The 24020-nt window shown below is 35.4% G+C and overlaps 1 protein-coding gene across 1 annotated transcript in view; it reads left to right on the forward strand.

Annotated features, from left to right (window-relative positions):
* The window catches only part of LOC114054097 (phosphatidylinositol 3,4,5-trisphosphate-dependent Rac exchanger 2 protein), a 385890-nt gene that overhangs the window by 208172 nt on the left and 153698 nt on the right, over positions 1-24020 (forward strand). Inside the window, exons 20-24 of the mRNA XM_027877211.1 lie at positions 2742-2827; positions 7881-8017; positions 15583-15700; positions 19455-19639; positions 22223-22384. Of these exons, the coding sequence (XP_027733012.1) occupies positions 2742-2827; positions 7881-8017; positions 15583-15700; positions 19455-19639; positions 22223-22384 (688 nt within the window). The remainder of the gene's footprint in view (positions 1-2741; positions 2828-7880; positions 8018-15582; positions 15701-19454; positions 19640-22222; positions 22385-24020) is intronic.

The following is a 24020-nucleotide window of genomic DNA, read 5'->3' on the forward strand; positions in this document are numbered from 1 at the left end:
GAGATTTGTGAGGGAGTTGGGGGAAAAGAATTAAAAGTAAGAGAGATGAAAAATACTCTACTATTTTTCCTCTCCTCCACGTTTATATACAGCTCTTACTATGTGCTGGGTACTGTGCTAACCACTTTATAATTATTATCTCATTTGATCCTTACGATGACTCTGGGAAGTACGTGCTATTATTATCCTCATTTTACAGATGAGAATAACTAGACTGAATCAGTAGTTACATGACTTGCCCAGGGTCACACAATTAGTAACTGTTTGCGGCCAGCATTGCTTTCTGACTTGAGCGTGCCTTTCTATCCCCATTTTCTATCCCTGCTTTCTGTCTACTATGCTACATAAATGTCATAGAATAAAAAGGAAGCCTAAGAGGGAAATATTGGAGTGGTTTATATATACCCACAAATGGAAGAGAAAAATTGTAACAGCTAAAAGAAGATTTAGGTTGCTACTTCTTTTTATTCCTTCATTGATTCAGGATTGGGATCTGTTTTACCTTCAGGGGTTTTCTATTGCATGAATATTGTATTGAAAAAAGTTCTCCCTTATTTGCAGATTTTTCATTTTAAGAATTACTTTTCATTGAATCACATGACTTTTTATTCCATTGCAACTTTGACAGTATTATTTTGACTGCTTCTCTTACTTCAGTAGCACATTTCATGCCTTTTGTCTGATTGTTTATAACATTTTTTACATTGGAACAGCTCATTATTTTTCTCTTTACTTTTTTTAAAGGTTGTTGTAATCCATAACCCTTGCTTTCAAATGCCTATACCTTTTGCATTGGCTTCCCACTTCTTTTTTTCTTTTTCCCTGCTATATTTATCTTTATTTTCATCTGTTGAATTCTTTTCCTATTAGATAATAAAAATATATTAGTGAAAATCATCATGGCCCCCTTTAAATTTTTAACTTTTTGCCCTTGATAATAAGAAATCTTTATAAAGATTTCTTTTTTTTTAATTTTTATCAATGTGTTATCTCAGTAAGTAATCCCACACTCATATTAGTCTCTGCAGGAAATACTGTATCTTAATTCCCACAGTAAATTAAATTTGTCCATTCCCCACAATATGATGTTTCAAGTAGGAAGATATGTTTGCCAAAGCTAGTCAGCCTTTAACTGAGTGAAAGCCTACATTTCTTTTCCCAGAATACACTTGTGTTTTTCACACACTGCTCTGAGGACAATAGAATGACCTGACTAGAGGTCAGAGAAGGATCCACATTCTGTCACAATATTAAAGTTACAGACAGACTATATCTCAAAAAGCCCCAAGAGGCCACTTTTGCTACCTAAGAAGACAAGAGCAAGAACAATTCAGCAAAGCTCTAAAGCTCTAAGTTATTTCAGCAGAAGGAGGATTAATCCACCGTTAAAAGGAGAATTTGCTTCTCCCATCTATACCTCTTCATGATCACTCTAACAGGCATTTTTTCTCTTTTCTTTCTCATAGCCAGTTTTCTATCATTCTGAATTGTGTCATTGACAGGCACTGGCAAAATAATGAAACATTGAAGAGTGGTGCTATTCAAGAAAGTAGACTCAACCCTGAATACCAAATGGGTAGAGATGTTAGAAAACAGATTTTTCTGATGTACTATCGATATTAAAATAATCATTTTTGTGTAAAGTAATTCATAGTAAAACTATTAATGATGGTTTGGTGCAGTGGGAGGATACATGACTTTGAACTCAGAGGTCCTGGGTTCAAATACCATTTCTGCCACTTAACAGCTCTATAATCTTGGGTAAGTCACTTTGCTTCCCTGTAATTTAGTCTCCTCCTCTGTGACATGCAGGGTCAAACTGGAAGGCCCATAAAGTCCCTTCTGGATCTAAATCTATGATCTTAACATCAAACAAATAAATTATTTCCGTTTCTATTAGAGTACTTGTACAACTTATATTTCAGATTAATATTTGGGCCGTTAGTGCCCCACTCAGAAATATTCCTTATGATGAATTGGCCAAATCATGAGCCCGAAGGGGTAGCCATAGCACTATGTAATTAACACTTCACGTTACTTTACTTCTGACTGTACTTACCATGTCCTTGAAGTGTTAGTGAAATTTATTTTCATGATCTTATAGACCTTATAATTTTATCATATTAATTGTTTTTTCCACTTGGAAACCACTTTTTATCATCAGTATGAAAATTATCTACTCATATGTATTACATACACTTCATTCAATCATTCATACATTCATCCTTATTTTTTCTCTATTCATTTTATATTTAGTCATAATTTTTGGAAAATTTCCTGGAATTTTAAGCAGTTTGATTAACCTCACTTTGTTGTGAGATACTCCATTTATTTTTACTGTGCCTAATTCTTCCTGATTTTCTTTATTCCTATTTGTTACAAACTTTCTGTTTTTCTTTTATTTATTTATGCTTTTTATGAAGTTCATTTTAGCATACTTCTTATTCAGCTTTGCTTCTTTCTATATTACTAAAAAGTGAATTAGAAGAACAAAACTGACAAAATATCGTATTTCATTTATATTTCTATGTTTCTTGAAATAACTATTTTTAGAGCCAGTTTTTTTCCTATTCTTTTTGTTTAAATGTTCTATTTTTCATGTTATTGAAAATAGAATGATCTCACTTTTCATACTTTTTCACATTAATTTTGTAATTTGAATTCATAAAAGATTAAGTACATATGTGTTTTAATAACAATTAAACCTTTATTGTTTTATTTTGGGTTTTGATTGAAATTAGGACAGTGAAAATTCCGGATTCAGCAGATGGCCTTGGATTCCAGATTCGGGGATTTGGTCCTTCTGTGGTACATGCTGTTGGAAGAGGTATGAAATTCAATCTAATGTCAAATATGTTTGTTATTTCATATCTTTATTCTTCAAATTTCATACTGGACTATATTAATAATGTAGTTAGCATTTTGAACTTGCACATATTTCACTTTTTAATCCAAAGACAATAGATTTTTTTTAAATGGCATGTTGGCTTTTTTTTTTTTCCATTTTGCTTTTGAAAAAAAAATCTTTTGTCATTTTAATTGGGCAGCCAACAGAGATTAATTAAGCTCTTACTATGTGCCAGGCGTTATGCTAAAAGCTGAGAAGCAGGAAAAAAAAAAGGAGTTCCCACCCTCAAGGAGTTTATATACGAATAGGGGAAGATAACATAAGGAGCTGAAAAATAAAGGGGTTGGGGAAGAAGCTACCTGGCCTACAAGATGGCAGAGAAAGTCCTTTGGAAATGACTCAGCTGTTCAGCCTGAAGAAGGATGAAGACATCTTTGGCCTGAGCCTCTTAAATTGAAGGTTCTGGGAAGAATCATCCAATCAGAAAGGGAGGCCACTGGAGTTGAAGGTACTTCCAAAATGAGAAGTAGGTCAGGAATGGAATGAGCATCTAGGGTGAAGAGGTTTATTCATCATTGCTACAACGTTGCTAATGAAAATTAAGTGGTTTCACAAATGCCTCAATAGATGTTCCTGTTCCACCGAAGGATTGTCTGGATGGTCTTTTTGTCATTGCTGTTCTTAACATGTTTGTTTGGGTTTTGTTTTGTTTTTTTTCAGTTACAAATGGTTATTTTCACCCAAATTCCACCATGTGAATTTTCAAGATCAGAATTATCTGTAAGATTAAAAGTGATTGATAGGACAGAAAATAACTGAACTCATGCTAGAGCAGTGAAGAAAATGAGGGAAAATTTAATTTCATAACTAAAAATATTAATTTATACTTTAAATGGTTTATTCAGGCTATAACCACTTTAAGGAGATATATAATTGAACCCATGCTAGCGAAGCAAAGAAAATGTAAGGAAATAGTTGCCAAATATAATAAACAGCTTTCTATCTGGATAAAGTGCAATATAGAACAAAATCTATCTGATTTTTTCTGAGAGGGATTTTAGACTTTGCAGATAGCAAAATTAATGTGTTTTAGGGAAAAACAGATATTGAATAAAATATCTTTGTGGTTATCTTTTATTTTATTTTTTAAACTCTATTTATGTTGTAAAAAAAAATAAAAGCATTGAGGCATTTTAGGTTAAAACTACCTAACACCATTTCTGAATCTAAATAAGTAATCAGTCAATATACATTCATGAAGTGTCAATAGGCACTGGGCTAAGCACTGAAGCTACAAAAAGAGGCTAAAGACAATCCCTGCCCTCAGTTGAATGGGGGAGAGGCATACTTCATTAGTTTGTAAAAACTTGGTACCAATCATTATACACCCTTTGTGAAGTGGGTAGTTGATTTTATGTCCTATGCAAAAGATGAATTTTCAGAGGGAAACATGCAATTTGACAGAACTATCTTGGGTTTTAGTGAGATGGACAGATTTTCCCACAAGATATCTACTGTCTTTGGCTGTCTACAGGACAAAATGCATGTTTTGGCTCAGCATAGAGTGCTGCACTGGGGCAGTGGTAGTATTTTCATGTGGGAACCAATTTCACCTTTTTTTCCCCTGACATCTTCATTTGTAACATTTGCTTCTTTTAAACTGAGGGGATTTTTCCATACTGAAATCTTTGGTTGTCAGCTAATGACTTTCAGTCAATTTATCAATGATTTAGATTTCCTTATCTTTAAGTCTATTTCTGTGAGAAGATAAAGGGACTGGAGGTTTAAAAAAATAAACCAAGTCCAAATAAAATAATCATATTTTGTAATACTTGCCTTTTAAGAACAGCTTTTGAAATCAGAGCAAAAATTTTAAATTGCTACATATGCTTATAGGGAGGTACCTAGAAGAAAAGCCGGATTATGTATTGGTAGATTTTCTAAATCTCATTTTTGGAGTAATTTACTTTTAATAGGAAAATGCTTTTATGGCATTCAGGAAAAGTTCATAATTGTCAGTTAATCAACAAGAATGTATTAAGTGCCTACTCTGTGTCAGTCATTGTACTAAACACTGGGGATACAAATAGAAGCAAAAGACAGTCCCTGCCCTCAAAGGATTCTCAATCTAATGGGGGGAAAAGTACACAAATATATAAAAACAAGTTATATACAGGATAAATAAGAAATAATTAACAGAGAAGACATATTTGAATTAAGAGGGATTGAAAAAGCCTTCTGATAGAAGGTTCAATTTTAGTTGAGGTTTGAAGGATGACAGGGGAGAAAGGAGGCAAACATGAGGAGGGAAGAATTCCAGGTACGGAAGACAGCCAGAAAAAATTCTCAGAGCTGAGGAATGGAGAGTCTTGTTTACAGAGTAGTAATGAAGTCAGTGTCACTGGATGGAAGAGGGCATTTTGGGGGGCTGTGTGTGAAAGGTCTAAGAAGACTGGAAGTGAGAGCAGGGCTAGGTTATGAAGGGCTTTGAATTACAAATAGAGGATTTGAAATTGATCCTGGAGGTAAATAACTATTATTGATCAGAATAGAATTATATCTTAAACATTGGAAGAGATCAGTGTGGTCACCTAGTCTAACCCCATAAATGATTCATGAGTCCCTATAAAGAATCCTTAACAACTTCTATTTGAATATTTCCAGTAATTTGGAACTCACTATCTAATGTGACATTTAAAAAGTTAGAGAGACATAGTTTCTGGGTAATAAATTATTTTATTAATAATTCTAGCATTTTCTTAATAAAGTGACACTCTCAAATGCCAAAGACAACTCATGGTGGTGGGCTAACAGTTTATATGCCCTTGGAAGAGTGGGTGTTTCTGAGGGTGGCAATCTATTCCAATTGGTTAACAAGTATTGAGGGGATGAATATTACAAATGAGACATGGATCTATTCTAATGAGGGACTAGGGGATATAACTGTGATTTTGTAGTTTACTTGTAAATTGACAAGCCTTGGGTGATCTAATCAAAGAATTTATTCCTACCCAATCCTGTGTGTAGCATAATGGGCATCTCCACCTTAGATTAAATTCCTTATAAGGTTGGATGAAGTCTGAACAAGATTTAGGAGAAAGTGAATTCAATCTCATTATCAGAAATGTCCTTCAGAGACTGAAAAACTTACAGGCTTCTGAAAAAAAAAGTCCTGGTCCTTATTCAATAATTAATGATTAGTATGAGGGAGAAATAATCATTTCTCTCACTAATGAAGTAGCCCCTTTATGTTTTAACAAATCTTAGTATTTTTGTTCTTCCTTGTCTCCTTGATTTCAAACTAAAACCTATCTACTGTCCCTTAAACCCATTTACTTCATTTTTGACCTCATAATTACTACACAGAATAGATCTAATCATTATTTTACATATTTGTTGTTGTTGTTGAGTTATTTTCAATAGTTTCCGACTCTCCCTGACCCCATTTGGGATTTTCTTGGGAAAGATACTGGAATGATTTGCCATTTTCTTCTCCAGCTCACTTTACAAATGAAAACACTGAGGCAAACAGGATAAAGTGACTTTCCTAGGGTAACACAGCTAATAAGTGTCTGAGGCCAGATTTTAAGTGAGGTGCTCCTAACTCGAGGGTGCACCCTCTATCCACTGTGCCTCTGTAGAGATGAAGATAGCTATTAAGGCTGCTATAGGTATTCTCTTTTCCATGCTCAATATTCCCAGTTCTTTTAATCATTACTCACATGCATATGTGTAAGTCCTTTCATCATCCTCAATCACTACCTTCTGGACCTTATTTTGTTCCTGTCCCTCTTAAAATAGAGTACCCAGAACAAAATGCAATGCTTCAGATGTGGTAAGACGAGTTTAAAATATATCAAGACTGTCACCTCCCTACATCCAGACATTGCACTTGTATTAATGCAGACAAAATTGAATTAGATTTTTTTAAGCCAATGCAATGATAGTGTTATTCATTAAGAGCTTAGTGTATTTACTCAAAAGCTGAGACAACTGAGAGCTAGTCAGGAAATGAAATAAGACTATAGAAGGAAGTTGAAATAAATTAGTAAAGGTGCTCCACATTTCATTATAGAGACAAATCTCTATATTTAAGCCTGAACCTACAATGACAGTGTTAATTTAAACAAATATCTGGATAACTGAAGATAAGAAGTTTTGTTTTTGCCTCTGCATCCTTAGCAAATTGGGGCAGCTAGGTGGTATAGTGGATGGAATGCTTGGCCTGGAGTCAGAAAGACCTGATCTAAAATCCAGCCTCACACACTAGCTGTGTGACCCTGGGCTAGTCACTTCACCCTGTTTGCCTCAGTTTCCTCCTCTGTAAAAGGGGCTGGAGAAGGAAACAGCAAACCACTTCAGTATCTTTGCCAAGAAAATCCTGAAAGGGGTCACAGAGAGTCAGAAACAATAGAAATAACTGAACAACAACAAAATCCTTAGCAACTCTGAATAAATGTTTGTTGAATTATATTCAGCTCTCCTCTTTTCCTTTTGTGCTAGGTGGCCCAGTGGATAGAGCTCTGGGCCTGGAGTCAGAAAGACCTGAGTTCAAACCCAACCTCAGATACTTACTGGTTGTGTGACCACTTAACCTCTGTCTACCCTAGTCATTTAACCATTGCCTCAGTTTCCTCAACCATAAAATGAGGATAATAATAGCAAATATCTCCCAGGGTTGTTGTGAAGATTGAGATTATATCTGAAAAGCATTTAGCACAATGTCTGGCACATAGTAGGTACTGTCTTCCTTCCTTTTTAAAATGTGTTTGGCAATTAAAATCACAAATGGCAAGATAAAACATTTTAGACTTTCCAACTTTAGGATTACATGTTTTAGGGAATTAGATGGATAAGTGATCTTGAAAGGAAAAAGAAACCCTAATTAACATGAAAAACGTTGTTTTGTAATATTTTTGCAAATTAATTTCCAATGAGGTATTGAAAGTATTTCCTTTAGTTACAACTAGAATAACAAGTTAAAAACACATGTTTAAGTTAAATTTTGGCAATTTTCCCAACTTTTTTAAAGGTACTGTGGCTGCAGCTGCTGGTCTCCATCCCGGACAGTGCATAATCAAAGTAAATGGAATTAATGTCAGCAAGGAGACACATGCCAGTGTAATTGCCCATGTCACAGCTTGTAGGAAATATAGGCGACCAGTGAAGGTAACTGCCCCTTCTATTTAAAGCTGTTTGTCAGCTTATTCCTGCTGAGTAGAAGTCTATGCCTGCCCTGGAGTACAAAAGAGCACAACAGCTAGATAATAGCAAGATGATGTTAATTTCCTGTCCAAAGTCTGCTTTTAACTCAGCATTTCAACTCTCATATTGACAATGCATAAAGATGGTTTAATTCATATACAACTGGCTATTGTTATCACAAAAATTGTGTTCTTTTGTAATGGAATAGAACCATTGCCTATTTAGAAGGTGCTCCAAGAAAAGTTCCCATTTTAATGTCAGAGCTAACTTCATCATATTAGAATTCTGAAGGTTGGTCTTTTTCTTGACCCTGTAATGCTTCAGAAAATTACATTGAGCTATGCATGCGAGGGAGTTTAAAGAGTGCCTTTCTGCTTCTGAAGTGTGCCTGTATTTCTACAATGTAACACTGTCCCAGAAGAAATTCAATGATTCATGCAATTTGTGGTATGTTGGTGCTTATTTATGTATTTGGCAGTGGCAACCAGATGCCTCAGTGGCTACAGCACTGGGCCTGGAGTCAAGAGGACCTGAGTTCAAATCCAGTCTCAGACACCTACTAGATACACGACCTGGGTTAGTCACTTAACCTCTGTTTGCCTTAATCCACTGGAGAAGGAAATGGCAAACCACTCCAATATCTTTTCCAAGAAACTGCTATGGTCCATGAGGTCATGAAGCGTTGGACAGGACTGAACAACTGAATAACAACAAAATTTGTATTTATGAACTTAAAAAAGTTAAGGCAACATGTTCTTGTCTTTATTTGAAATGTAAAACCTGTTATAAATTGTCTGAGGCTGGTTAATGTGGAATCCAAAGATCACAGAGCTAGAACTAGTGTGGGGAAATGTTAGAGTTCATTGTATCCAAATCCCTTATTTTACAGTTGAAGAAACTGAGACTCAGAGAGGTTAAATGTCACATTCCAAAGGTGACACACAGGTCGCAAATGACTGAGTGGGATAAAGTCTAGATCCTCTAACTCCAAATCCACTATTCTTTTCAGTGTCCTAACTACTTCCTCAAAGTTCTCCCTACCTGTTTAGCTCTAAAAACTCATCCTTATTGCCAAAGAAAAAGAAACATTTAGAACCCTACTTCATGATACCACGTCAAAAAAAAAATTCATTGAATTTTTTTTCAATGTCTCCTACTTAAAGAGGTAAACAGACACTTTGCTTTTTATCCAGACTCATGAAATAAGCAGGAAAAAATTCCTTCATTTAGATACTTAGCATTGTGAAGAGATTTTCATGCTTTTTGTCATAAAAGCTCAACTGCTGGAAATGTTTTCAGGGTCATTTAGTTCAACATGACTCTGACTAAAAATCTTCAAGTTGTCATCTAGGCTTGAAGAATTCCAATGATGGGGAACTCACTACTTCATGAGGCAGCCCATTGTTCTACTTTGGATAGCTCAAATTGTTAGAACTCTCCCCATTCCTTTACCGCCAACCTCATTCCAAACCCCTTGCCATTATAATTGAGTTGACATTTGTCTCACTACAACTTAAACTAATTGTATATTGCTCTGTCCTCTTGAGTCAAGCAGGAAAAAAAATGAAATTCCATTTTTTCATGATGGTGGGTTTTTTCTTTTCCCATTTTCCAGCTTGTTTTAGTAGATCGTTTGGATATTTTCTTTTACAGAATACATTTTGTATTCTTTCATTATATTCATATCTTTCATTTCCCCATGACCAAAATTTCTCTTAACATCCCATCTATTTTCCCTCCCCAGAAAGCATTCCAGCATTATAAAAATATTTTAAATAAAAGCCAAAAAAAGAGGGAGAGGAAAAAAATCAGAGAAACTGATCACTACATTGAAAAATTCTGAAAATATATTCAGTGTTCCATACCTATGGGACACACCACTGCAGAAGAGTGGAGTCAAAGTATCTGTTCATATCTCCTTTTTTATTTAATATTATATTTTCCCAATTACATGTTAAAGCAATTTTTAGCATTTTTTAATTTGAGTTACAAATTCTCTACCTTCCTCCCTTCCTTCTTCCTTCCCATCCTTGAGATGATAAGCAGTTTGATATGGGTTATACATGTTCAGTGTCATGACAGTTTTTCAATACCAATGAGTTCCCTGTGTATCCATTTCAGTTTTTTTTTTTAGAACACTCCCCTTACTCTACATCATCAAAATTGTCTGTTTGTGTTGTCAAATTTCCATTCCTGAGAGAGTCCCAACCCCATTCAACTACCTTTCCCTGTAGAATTTTAGATCATGGCATCCTTTCTTTCATTTTTATGAACTTTTTTGAAATCCACTTTCCGCAAATCTAGGGTGGTCATTAAGCTGTGCCTGGATTCCATTTTTTTTAGCACAAGCTCCTAAAATAATATAGTTACTTCTTTTTTAAAAAAAATTTTTTTTCCAGTTATCAAGCATTTTGCAAATGTGATTACTTCTTAAGGTTTCCATGATTTTGACCTAGGAAATTAGTTACTACTTATAGTCAGTATCAGAATATGAATACTAATTATTCTCATTGTTCTCTTCATATTTTGAATAATTAAGAACTTTTCATTCTTTTTATTTAAGGTGATTTGTTTCGTCCATATGCATAAAAGGATCATCCCTTCCAAGTGAGACAGTGTAAAGGAAGTAATCTTAGTTTTGTAGGCAGCCTTGTCTTCTATTCCCGGTTGTACTATTTACTACTTATGTGATATTGAACAAATTGCTCAATGTCTCTGAGCCTAACTTTCATCACCTCTAAAATGGTAACAGTAATAACTATATGGTTGGGAATAAGACACTTTGTAAATCTTAAAGAAATATTATTTGCTGTTATTATCCTTGTTGTTAAATCATGTCTAACTCTTCATGACATGGAGTGGTTTCCATTTCCTTCTCCAGGTCATTTTACAGATGGGGAAACTGAGAGAAACAGGGTTAAATGACTTGCCCAAGATCACACAGTTAGTGTCTGAGGCCAGATTTGAACTCATGAAGATGAGTCTTCCTGACTTAAAGCCTGGCATTCTATCCACTGTGCTATTTCACTGACTTGTATTATTATCTTTCCTCTTCAGTATTTTCTTGTCAGATAGAATTTATCCTGCTGCTAGTGAGATGAAGAATAATGTGAACCCAGGTGTACACTAGAGGGAACAGACCCATATGGGGGTGGGGCTTCCAGAGAAATGTTTATATATACATACATATGTAATATTTTACATTCTTGTTATCATGTATAGTTAAAATACAAATGTAATTTGTGGGTAACAAGAAATATTTGTATAAAAATTAAATATTGGAAACAAGTTTATCAATACAAACAGCTATACTTTCTTGCTGACTATATTTAAGTTAACTTCACTGCAAATGCTTTAATGATATTTTCTTAATTTAGTTGTTAAAATGAATTAAAAGGACATTATTTTAGATAATAAATACAGCATTTTCATTCACTAAACTTCCCCTCCTTTTTTTAAAGAATGTTTAAAAGTAGCAATATCTATTTAAGTTTTACTTCTTTATACTTCTCCAGCTTAATTTCAAAAGAATTATTGATCAGTAAAATGAACAAAAGGCAGGGAGCCAGGAGGAGAAAGATGAGTAATAGCTGTTGTTGTTCATTCATTCCTGAGTCTCTGTGACCCCGTGGACCATACTGTCAGTGGGGCTTTCATGCCAAAGATACTGGAATGGATTGCCATATCCTTCTCCAATGGATTAAAGCAAACAGAGGTTAAGTGACTCGCCAGGGTCATACAGCTAATAAATGTCTGAGGCTGGATATGAACTCAGGTCTTCTGGACTCTAGGCCTGGTGTTCTATCTATTGAGTCACCACCTGTTTCCATGATTAAGAGCAGACTTACATAATTCATAAACTTTATAATCAGCTGTGATAAATCAAAGGTTAATCATATCTTTTAAAGGAACCTGGTATTACTCATGTTGCAAGAGGGATAAATAGGCAATTCAAATTAACGCTCTGAAACACTGCACTATTGCCACTTAATAGTTTTATCACTGTTTTATCTGGAAAGTATATTTGCCTTTTAAGGTGATACAACCCTTGGCACTTCCTTCATAATAATTTCATCTCCTTTTTTCTTTTTTTTTGGTATTTTTTTAAATTAATAAATTTATTTATTTTTAGTTTTCAACATTTACTTTCACAAGATTTTGAGTTCCAAATTTTCACCCCATCTCACCCCTCCTCCCACCCCAAGATGGCATGCATTCTGAATACCCCTTCCCCTAGTCTGCCTTCCCTTCTATTTCTTCCCCCCTTCTCTTATCCCCTTCCTCTGCTATTTTCCTGTAGGGCAGGATAGATTTCTGTAACCCATTTCCTGTATTTCTTATTTCCCAGTTGCATGTGGAGACATTTTTTTTTAAACATGTGTTTTTAAAACTTTGGGTTCCAAATTTTCTCTATTCCTCCCCACCCATCCTCATTGAAAAAGCAAGCAACTCAATATAGGCTATACATGTGCAGTTATGCAAAACACTTCCATAGTAGACATGCTGTGAAAAACTAACTTTATTTCCCTTAATCCTATCCCACCCCCCCATTTATTCTATTCTTTCTTTTGATCCTGTCCCTCCTCAGAAGTATTTGCTTCTGATTACCCCCCTTTCCCAATCTGCCCTCCTCTCTATCATCCCCTTACTCTCTTGTCCCCTTCCCCTCCTGTTTTCCTGTAGGGTAAGACAGATTTACACACCCAATTGAGCGTGTATGTTATTCCCTGCTTAAGTCAAATCCTATGAGAATAAGATTCACTCATTCCCTCTCACCTTCCCCCATTTCCCCTCCACTCTAAGAGCCTTTTCATTGCTATTTTTTTGTGAGATAATTTACCCCATTCTACCTCTCCCTTTCTCCTTCTTCTAGTATAATGCTCTCTCACTCCTTAATTTTATTCTCTAGATATGACCCCTTCATTTTCAACTCACCCTGTACCCTCTATCTATCTAACTATATCTATATATACATACATGTAATTTTTTCCCCTCCAACTACCTTGATACTGACAAAGGTCTCATGAGTTACAAATATCATCTTTCCGTGCAGGAATGTAAACAGTTCAACCTTAATAAGTCTCTTATGATTTTCTCTTCCCTGTTTACCTCTTCATGTTCCACTTGAGTCTTGTATTTGAAAATCAAATTTTCTATTCAACTCTGGTCTTTTCATCAAGAATGCTTGAAAGTCCTCTATTTCACTGAATTACCATTTTTTCCCCTGCAGGATTATATTCAGTTTTGCTGGGTAGGTGATACTTGGTTGTAATCTTATCTCCTTTGCTCTCCGGAATATTATATTCCAAGCCCTGCGGTCCCTTAATATAGAAGCAGTTAAATCTTGTGTTATCCTGATTGTGCTTCCACAATACTTGAATTGTTTCTTTCTGGCTGCTTGTAATATTTTCTCCTTGACCTGGCAGCTCTGGAATTTGGCTACAATATTCCTAGGAGTTTTCCTTTGGGGATCTCTTTCAAGAGGAGATTGGTGGATTCTTTCAATTTTTATTTTACCCTCTGGTTCTAAAATATCAGGACAGTTTTCCTTGATAATTTCTTAAAAGATGATGTCTAGGCTCTTTTTTTGATCATGGCTTTCAGATAGTCCAATAATTTTTAAATTCTCTCTCCTGCATCTATTTTCCAGGTCAGTTGTTTTTCCAATGAGATACTTCACATTGTTTTCTAATTTTTCATTCTTTTGGATTTGTTTTACAGTGTCTTGATTTCTCCTAAAGTCACTAGCTTCCAATTGCTGTATTCTAATTTTTAAGGAAGTATTTTCTTCAGTAATCTTTTAGACTTCCTTTTCCATTTGTCCAATTTTGCTTTTTAGGGCATTCTTTTCTTCATTGGCTTTTTGGACCTCTTTTTCCATTTGGGTTAGGCTATTTTTTAAGGTGGTATTTTCTTCAATATTTTTTTTGGGTCTCCTTTAGCAAGCTGTTAACTTGCTTTTCATGATTTTCTTGCATCACTCTCATTTCTTTTCCCAGTTTTTCCTCTACTTCTCTTATTTGCTTCTCAAAATCCCTTTTGAGCTCTTCCAAGGCCTGGGACTGATTCATATTTTTCTTGGAGGCTTTGGATGTAGGAGCTTTGACTTTGTTTTCTTCTTCTGGTTGTATGTTTTGATCTTCTTTGTCACCAAAGTAAGATAATACAGTCTGACTCTTTTTGTGCTGCTTGCTCATGATCCCAACCAATTACTTGAGTTTTAAACTCTTTGTTAAGGTCTGTTTCCAATGTGGAGAATGTACAGTCCCAAGCTTTGGGGGTTTGTACAGCTCTTTTCAGAGATACTTCTAGGGAGCTGAAAATTTTCAGTTCTTCCAAGGTGCTATGATAAGGGGTGAGGTGTTTCCTCTCTACCACCACAACAAGCTCTATCACCTCCTTGCCCCAGGACCGCCCCTCAGAGCTGTGACCCAGATCCAAGCACGGGCAAAGCAAGAGATTCCTGCCTCAGCCCTGGCAAAGAGATCCTTGCAATTCCCCTCTGATCAGGCACTTGATTCCCCCTCAGTCTGTGGGCCAGAAGCTCAGGAGGCAGCTGCTGCCCTTGGGGTGGCTGAGACCTAGCTTCTTCTCTCATCGCAGTCACAGACTTTTCCCATTGACCTTCTAAGTTGTCTTTGGTGTTCATGGGTTGAGAAGTCTGGAAACTTCCACAGCTGCCCTTGATTCAATCCTCTGAAGCCTGCTCCAAGTTTGCTGCGATCTGCGTGCCCACGCCAAACTGCGCTTCTCTCCCCACCCGGTGCAATATGCCTTTCTGATCAGCCGTCCAGGTTGTTTTGAGCTGGAAATTTGTTTTACTCTGTTTTTTGTGGGTTCTGCTGCTTTAGAATTTGTTTAGAGCCATTTTTTTATAGGTATTTGGAGGGGTTTGAGGGAGAGCTCAAGCCAGTCACTGCTTTCCCTCCGCCATCTTGGCTCCCTCCCTCTTTTTTCTAAAGAAGACAACAACTATTGTCTTAATTACTATGCAGAATCTTTTTTTAGGAAAGGATTAGATTAAGAGGTACTTTTCAATGGTAGATTCAAAAACCATTAACTATATTGAAATAAGGGATTGCAGGAATCAGTTTAAATATCTCCTACCATCATAGATCATGCTGTCATCAGTAGACTCCCAGTAGATCATTGAAATTAGGTTAAAGATATTTTAAAACTTTATGGTAAAAGTCTTATACAAAAAATTCATAATTGAGTAATTTCATTGTACAATTTTTAAGATAAACCATTCAACTTGTCACATCTTCTGTTTTGCTTCACTATGATTTGGTTTAAATAATATTCATTTACCTTTTTCCCCATTTTCATTCTTTTAAAACAAACTACCAAAAAATAACTGGGCTAAGGATTTTGAACCATATATGAATTACATACTTTTAATAAGTGTTAAAGTGAGGTAGCTTTTATTTTATATTATGTGGTTTTATTTTACATGCTTGTGCAAACATTTTTAGGGACTACTGCAATGAGAGAGCATTTACACCCTTTGGAATTCTTTCCCATTTCAGCAAGATTCCATACAATGGGTCTATAACAGTATTGAGAGTGCCCAAGAAGATCTTCAGAAAACAAATTCCAAACCTCCTGGGGATGATGGAGGGGATGCATTTGACTGCAAAGTGGAAGGTATGCCTTTTCTCCTTATAACATTCTTTTTCAGTCTGTTTATCCTATAATTATGAATCTTCTTCAACAAAAGTACTTCAGTGAGAACACCCTCTTGATTGCCAAAGAGAAACAGAAAATCTCTTCCTTGTAAGAGCTTTAGAAATCATGGTTTATTACTTCTATCATGTGAAAAGGGTGACATCTCAAATGTGTCGCTCTGAAATACCAAGAACTTCTGAAATCAAGACATTTTCTTAGAATAGCACTTTCATTGCTAGTTCAGGCAATTTAAGTACTAAGCATTCTGTGTAAACTAATGTAATGATAGCATATATTTCTGAAATTTGTTACAGTTATAAAATTGAAAATTGATCTTCATTCTAATTTTAAGATTTAGTCAGGCTGGCATACTGTACTCTTCCATGCCCAATAAGTCCAAACTCTTCACCTTTGTAACTTCGCCCTTTACCCAGATTCGGGAGAAACTTCCCTAAAAACCAGCCTTTTATCTTGCAATTACCTTCACTCAGGACTCAGTTCTATTGCGAATTGGATCTTTACCCTTGTGGTTATTTGTTTGTCTTTCAATTTTGAAGAGGACCAATGACATCATGGGGTGATGTCTTGACTTCAGAATGAATTGCATTTAAGTGAGGCAGAGTCCTCAGTCCCTCTCTTTCTGAGTCATTGAAGTCCAGTGGCAAGACAAAAGTCAGGATGGACTGGTGATGGTTCCAGATATAGTGGATGACCTTGACATCTTCATGTCTGATGAAACTCTAAGTTCTCCATTGCACCTGCTTCAGCCACTTTCATGGCCTTTGGAACAAATTGTTCTCATTCTCCCATTCCACCGGGGAAAGACTTCACATGCTGGGGATAGACATCCCTCTAGCTCACCAATAGGTTTGAGGGTTCTTGGTTACCCTTAACCTGGTTTAACCTGTCTGCTGAATCGTTTTACCAGGGTGGCAACTGTGTATGCTACACCTTCTTGGAGCCACAGGTGAGAGTTGGGTGAATCAGTGGACACTAAAGGTGGATGAGAAGTCCTGAAAAAGACTCAGCAGGCCCTCACACAAGAGGTGCTAGTCCTCCTGAACATTCCATACATCTTTGTAACCACACCCACCACCCTCAAATTCAAGTTGATTCAATCAAAGATTCTGTTGCATACTACACCCAAGTCTTGCAGACTAATTCTGTCACTGAAGAATTATTCCTGTATCCCAAAGATGAAGTAATGGGAAGGAGCTGAGGTTACTCTTAGCCCACCTCCTCATTAAAATATCTATCAATTGGGATTGTCTTACCTTTTGCAAGGGGAGTTACAAATGATGTACTGTCAGGCCAATAGGAAGGAAGACACACCAAGGTTTAAAAGACACTATCAGCCCTCACTCAGGGTTTTTGATTACTGGGGAGAGGCTATTGACCAATTTTTTGATTACTACTAGTATAACTAATAAATTGGTCATGCTTGGACCATTGTCTCTCAGTTTAATTAATTTTCAAATGTAACACAGTTAGAAAGAGCCTAAAATCAAGAAGACTCATTTTCATGAATTCGAATCTGGCCTCAGATACTTAATAGGTATGTGACCCTAGGCAGGTCACTTAATTCTGTTTGCCTTACTTCCCAATCTGTAAAATGAGCTGGAGAATAGCAAAATCACTCCATCATTTTTCCAAGAAAATGTCAAATGGGGTCACAAAGAGTTGGATGCACCTGAACAGCATCAACATGGTTTACAAAATATTTTATGTGTGCTTATTAATTTAGGGCAGCTAAGGGGCACAGTGGATAGAATGTGGGCCTGGATTAGGAAGACCCATCTTTGTGAGTTTAAATCTGACCTTTGACATTTATTAGCTGTGTGACCTTAGGCAAGTCGCATAACTCTGTTTACCTCAGTTTCCTCATCTATAAAATGAGCTAGAAAAAGAAATGTCAAACCACTCCAATATTTTTGCCAATAAACCCCAAATGGGATCACAAAGAGTCAGATACAACTGAAATAACTTAACAACAACGCTCCATGCCAAAAACTATGCCAGACACTGGGAATACAAAGGAAGAAAAAATTGAACAGTGTTTATGAGTTCCTTTTGATTTGTAAACTTGATATGGGTGAATGACTTCCTGATACCTCTAAAAATCATCTCAAAGTATCTGTATGAACAATGCTCCATGCTAGGTACTAGGAATATAAAGAGGAAAATGGACTCCCTTACCCTAAACATGTGTTTATTGGAAAATCATATATTTAGAGATGGATTTAGATTCCATATGGTGTGTCTACCCCCTCTTTCCCCATGAAAATCTCAGCTAAAGAAATAGAGAAGCAGAGAGAATACATAACTTCCCAGAGTCCACATAGATAGTAAGTGGGGAAGCTTGGATTTAAACCCAAGACCTCTGACTCAAAATCCAACCTTCTTTTCATTTTACCGCACTGTTGATTTCCTTGTCTCTACTCTCCTGCCCCTCTAATTTATTTGCCACACAGCGGCTGCTGGTATTTCTAAAGCACAGTTCTGACTATGTCCTTTCTCTACTGAAGTGGTTTCAGTGGCTCCTTATTACCTTTCAGAGAAAACACAAACTCCTTTCCATGATATTTAAATGATAATTTAAAACTCCTTTCCATGTTTTTTAAATATTTAAATGTACAATTTGGGTTCAACCAATATGTTCAATCATGTAACATATTCCAAATCAAACACACTAAGAACTAGTTTCTGCCAAATACCGATGAAGCTACATATAACCTCTAGTAGAGCTGATGCTTCAGACATTCATGGTTCCTTCTAAACTACTTATGATGTTCTTGGGACAGAGTTCTGATTTTGAATGGTGCCTATATGGATCTGTTACCATAGTTTTTCTCCTCTTGGCAGTCTCTTAACTAGGTATTTATTGATTATTCATCCCTCCTCCCACATAGTATGTGATGTTACCTAGTGGCAGGGACTTGAGTAGTTGGTTTGATCCAATGGATAGGGAAGAAGCTGCTTGATGAACTGCCTTTTTTATACCTCTTTGAAGGAGTCTGGATGTTCTTACTTAAAACCCCATTTTTGACATGTCATATTTTCCTCACCAATAACACGTCATCTGAAAAACCTACCAGTAATGATATATACTCCCTGTTTCCTATCACATTTGCTCGTCATTATATGGAGGCAACTTAGTGTAGTATAGAAAGTACTGAAATTGGAATCAGAAGAATTGGGTTGGAATCCTGGCTTTTTGGCTTATTGGTAGTGTAGTCTTGGGCACTTACTATCTCTGAACTGATTTCATAATCTTTCAAATGAGGCAATTGCACTTGCATTATCTGTCTGCAATTTCTGATTAAATTGGTTTTGTGAATGTGAATCTCTACAAAATTGGGAGACCAGCATTATTGTTTTTATTCTTACATTATTAATTCTTATGCTTGAAGTAATTTAAAAGGTTTATTAGGCAGAATCTGTTGGGAAAGTCACTTAACATCTCTTAGCCTCAGTTTCCTCATCTGAAAAATGAGTAGTTTTAATTATGTGACCTCTAAGATCTTTTCTACCTCTAAAACTTGATCCTTTCTCTCATCCTATGGAGTTTGTGATATATGTGTATATACTTACAGCAGAAAGTTATCAAGGACAATTCCTTACCTTTGGGTTAGTGCACTTCACTTGCATGTACAATAAAGAGCTCTTGGATTTTATTTGAATTTTAAAAAGTTATTTCGCTGAATTGACTGGATTAAAATTATTTTTATTCTAGAGGTAATTGACAAGTTCAACACAATGGCTATCATTGATGGGAAGAAGGACCATGTGAGTTTGACCGTAGACAATGTCCACCTGGAATATGGTGTTGTATATGAGTATGATAGCACTGCAGGCATAAAATGCAATGTGGTAGAAAAAATGATTGAACCCAAAGGTTTCTTCAGCTTGACCGCAAAGGTATGAGAGCTCTTGGGGCTAATGGGATGGTAATGGAAACAAATATTTTTATAGTTCCTACCGGTGAAAAGCAGTTAAACCAGTTTAAAATGTTTAAAAAACTTAAGACTTAATTTTTGAAGTGCTTTTATTTATTGTACTGTTTTCACTGTGTTCAACTATAATTTTTTTCTGTTACTCCACCCCATATCTGTGTATACCTTCTCTATTCTACTGATCTATTTTTCTATTTTTTAACTGTTACAAGGTAACTTTGAGAATTATTGCTTCATAATATATAGGTCAAGACCTGATCATTGTATTACCTTTTACTCTTATTTTTATACTTTATACAGAGAATATTCATATATTTCAAATAAAAAACACAATTAGGTAACATGCCTATTTTTCAGGTATTTATAGAAAAAGCCTTGGGTTAAAAATAACTATAATCTTTTCTGTACTCATTTCTGTCCAATTAATTGACACAACCCTGCCTTTAAGAATTCTGAAACATTATTATTGTTAGATATTAGCTCATGTTTATAGTTCTATATGCTGAAAGTCTACATAGACTAAGGAAACTAAATTTGTATTCCTGAGAAGACTGATTTTATGCTATTATATACTATTTCATACTATTCATACTATTTCATACTATTTTTGTTTCATATTATTATTATATATGTATCAAAATTCTTTTTGCCATCATTTACAATTTTACATTTAATTATAATTGGCATAATTCATTTATGAAAGTCAGCATGTCATGATTAAAAAGTCATTTGAATAATTACCTAATAAAGTGAAATATGTATTTTAGAACAACAAAATGATGGTATTTGTTGGTCTCCTTATTGAGGGATTTTTTTAACATTCATTTTAAATCCTGAGAAATTATATTGTTATATCAATGATTGAATTTTGAAATATCAGACAAAATAATTTTCAATGTTCTTAACTCTGTAGTGTTATTTACTAACTTACAGGAGAGCAACTCAATTTAATGGAAAGAGCAAAATAAAAGATCTGAGTTCAGATTCTAACACTAGCTTATGACCATGAGCAAATCACGTTTACTTTCACTTATAAAGTATGTAGAATGGGACAGTACTTTCACTTTCTATCTTAAGGTTTTTGTGAAGAATACATGTAAAAATTTTAGCTATCCACAGTCCCTTCAAATGGCTTATCATGGGAGGAATGTTGGGCTCTCAAAGGCAACGCCAATGGAAAGCAAGCTCTGGGCAATCTTGTCAAGCTAGATATGGATAGGCTCGTCACCCGGTTGGCTACAGGGTGATGTATTTTTTGGCCATAGCAACTGTGGAAGATCATCTATTGAGTTGTAGAGTGGTCTGTTCTTGCATAAATGGAGTACTCACACTGACAAAGATCTGAGACTTACCCAGCCTTGTGACTGAAGCCTACACTGCTTCTTCAATCCCTCTTCCTTTTCTCCATCCCTACTTCATTTTCCCCTATGTTTTATTTGTGATTTCCTGTATATTCCGTCTATAACATTGAAACAACATCGAACTGGTAGTGTTAAGGAATGTGAGACTCTCTGCAAAGTCCCCACTTGCCATATATATCTATGGTTTGCACTGGGTGCCTAGTTGAGAGACTGTAGTCACTTATGTTCATCTGGAAACGCTGAATGACATTAAAATGACCTCAGGTTTGGTCTGGGTGTATATGCTTAAATAGTTTTAGCTGAGGCATTTCCTGTTTTCATAAACAGGGAATCTGGCTGTTGATTTTAGTTTATATGTCTCTGTTGTTTTTCTTAAAACATATAGCTATAAAATAAATATTTATTAATAAATATTTTTTTCCTTATTGGCATGCATCATAAAGCCATTTTGAAGATGTCCTCCCAAGGAAAGCTAGATCCTTAATTTTTAAAAAATCATTATGAACCCCCAGATTCACTTAAGGGAATAGTCTGCATTTGTCAGTGGGGTGTCTGTCTTAGTTTAAATCTCCTGTCTAGATTTACAGACTTAGCAACTAAGTAGATAATATGATGATAAACATTCAAAGATGAAGCGAACTTTAAAATTTCATTTAAAACTCAGATATATTAAATATCCCATACCATTAATTTAATTTCATTTGAAAGTCTCAAGACTTAATCAAATATAAATATTTAAGCATCTACACTGGGTATACAACCAGTCTGATTATTAAACAGAATTCATTAAATAGAAAAGCCATGTGGAGAAGCTGAAATCAAAAATATATGATAATGATTTATACTATGATGAGAAAGACATTGTTTTCTTTAATTGTGAAAACTAGTCTATCCCTTTTTTTCAATAATTGAAAGAAAATAATTCTAAGTCCATCTCCCCTAATTAACATTTATGATGTTTATTTACCCACAAAAGGTTAGCTTGCTATATAGTCAAAGGCTGTCAACAGACTTCCTAATATGAGCCATCAGATATGTGAATTGATCATTGTTCAATACTTTTGAATTTCATATCTCAAGCTACCTCTAAACAAATATGTATGAAGTAAAACTCTCCTGTATTACTAATTAATGACTGTTTAAGTTGGTTGATTTTAATATTCATTTTATTGTTTTTCCTACTCCAGATTCTTGAAGCTCTGGCCAAAAGTGATGAACATTTTGTGCAAAACTGCACTAGCCTAAACTCTTTAAATGAAGTCATCCCTTCTGATCTCCAAAGTAAATTTGGCACCATTTGCAGTGATAAAATTGAGCACATAAGTAGAAGAATATCCAGTTACAAAAAGGTAAAGATATTATAATTTTTAATGCAGAAATTAGTTGATTGGCAAAAGTTCATTCAACTATTTTCTTTTACAAATGTTTGCCGGCTCATGAAAGTTATTGATGAAACCTGCTACCTACCCCCAATAGGTTTCAAAATGTGGAATAAGATACATTTTTGGACCAAAGCAATATGGAAATATATTTTGTTTAACTGAACATTTATTACCATGGTTTTGCTTTTGTTTTTCTTTCCCCAAAATGAGGTAAGTGGGAATTAGAGAGAGGTTTAGTGGTAGGCTTCCCTCCCCTCCCCCCCAGAAAAAGAAAGGAAGAGAAAAAAAAAGAAAAGAATAAAAGAGTGTTGTTGAAACATTTTTGTTTTATGCATAGAAGAAAGCAGAATGAAGGCCTTTGTAAACACAAACAAAACAGATTTAGAAGTTACTTGTTGACTTTATTATATAGTGAAAAGAAAAAGTGAGATGTACTTAAAAGTAGTTTCATGTGTGATCTTTTTCTGTTGTAGTTTGTATGTGAAAATGCTTGTTTTATTAGTGTTGACTTCAGAATAAAAAAAAGATAAGCAATTACATTAGTATTAATTTACCATACTATTATCATAAATTCTACTTATTAAAAAGCATTGCTTAAATCAAAGAATTGTTGGATTTGATTTAACTCTTTGTTTTTTTGGGAAGAATCCCACCAGTGTTCCTTCTTGGATACAAATGATTGGAAACACTCTCTTAGTCTTTTTTTCCAGCACATGAAACTTTTTTGAAGATAAGCTGAAAGCATTATACAGCTGCAAAATGTGATTACTGTATATTCTGTTATGAGTAAGGCTAGAAGAAGAAAATCAAGCCATTTAAGAGTTAGCTAAAATAAAGTAACAAAGGAGATGATGGTGTTGTAGAAGCTCAAAACGCCCAGGGTACAAAATCTTATGTGAACTCCATCTTTGGAACACTGGAATGTGCCATATAGTTCCCCTTTGTTACCTATTCCTACTGATTGGCACCTTGTTCTTGGAATGGAAAAGGGGAATAAATGTAGTTGGTACAATTAAAAGGAACTGCTTAGGACTTGATCAGACCTAGGCTTTTTATCAGAGCTTTGTTTCCCAGCTGCAGTGCATGCTATGTATAGACTTTAGAGTAATGGGATTCACTAGTGTGGACTGTGACTATCCATCTCCCTTCCAGAAAGGGAGACAGAGACAGACAGACAGACAGAAAAAGAGAGACAGAGACAGAGAGAGAGACACACAGAGAGAGACAGAGACAGAGAGAGAGAGAGAAAGAGAGAGAGAGAAGGAGGAGGAAGACAGACAGAAGAGGAACTTTCTCCTGGATATGATTTAATAGCTACTACAAAACCATCATGGAGTCTCCAGAAGGGGAATCAGTTACAGTTACTATTTGCATAATACATTATACACATGTGTGGTCAATAATAGACTTCTCTTGAGTTGAGTGAGAATTCATTGCAATGCCCTTTTTCCTTCGTTCTGCAATTAGAACTGTGTGTCCCTTGGAAGGGAAGGCTCTGTTGTTGCTGGATGATACTGTCCTGCATGGATGAGGCAAACTTGTAATGCTTGAAGTTCTCGAAAGCTTTTGAGCAAAGAAAGCATATCTCTTGCTGCTTATGTTC

This window comes from Vombatus ursinus, unplaced genomic scaffold, assembly GCF_900497805.2.
Source record: "Vombatus ursinus unplaced genomic scaffold, bare-nosed wombat genome assembly UNPS02014812.1, whole genome shotgun sequence".
NCBI classification, from domain to species: domain Eukaryota; kingdom Metazoa; phylum Chordata; class Mammalia; order Diprotodontia; family Vombatidae; genus Vombatus; species Vombatus ursinus.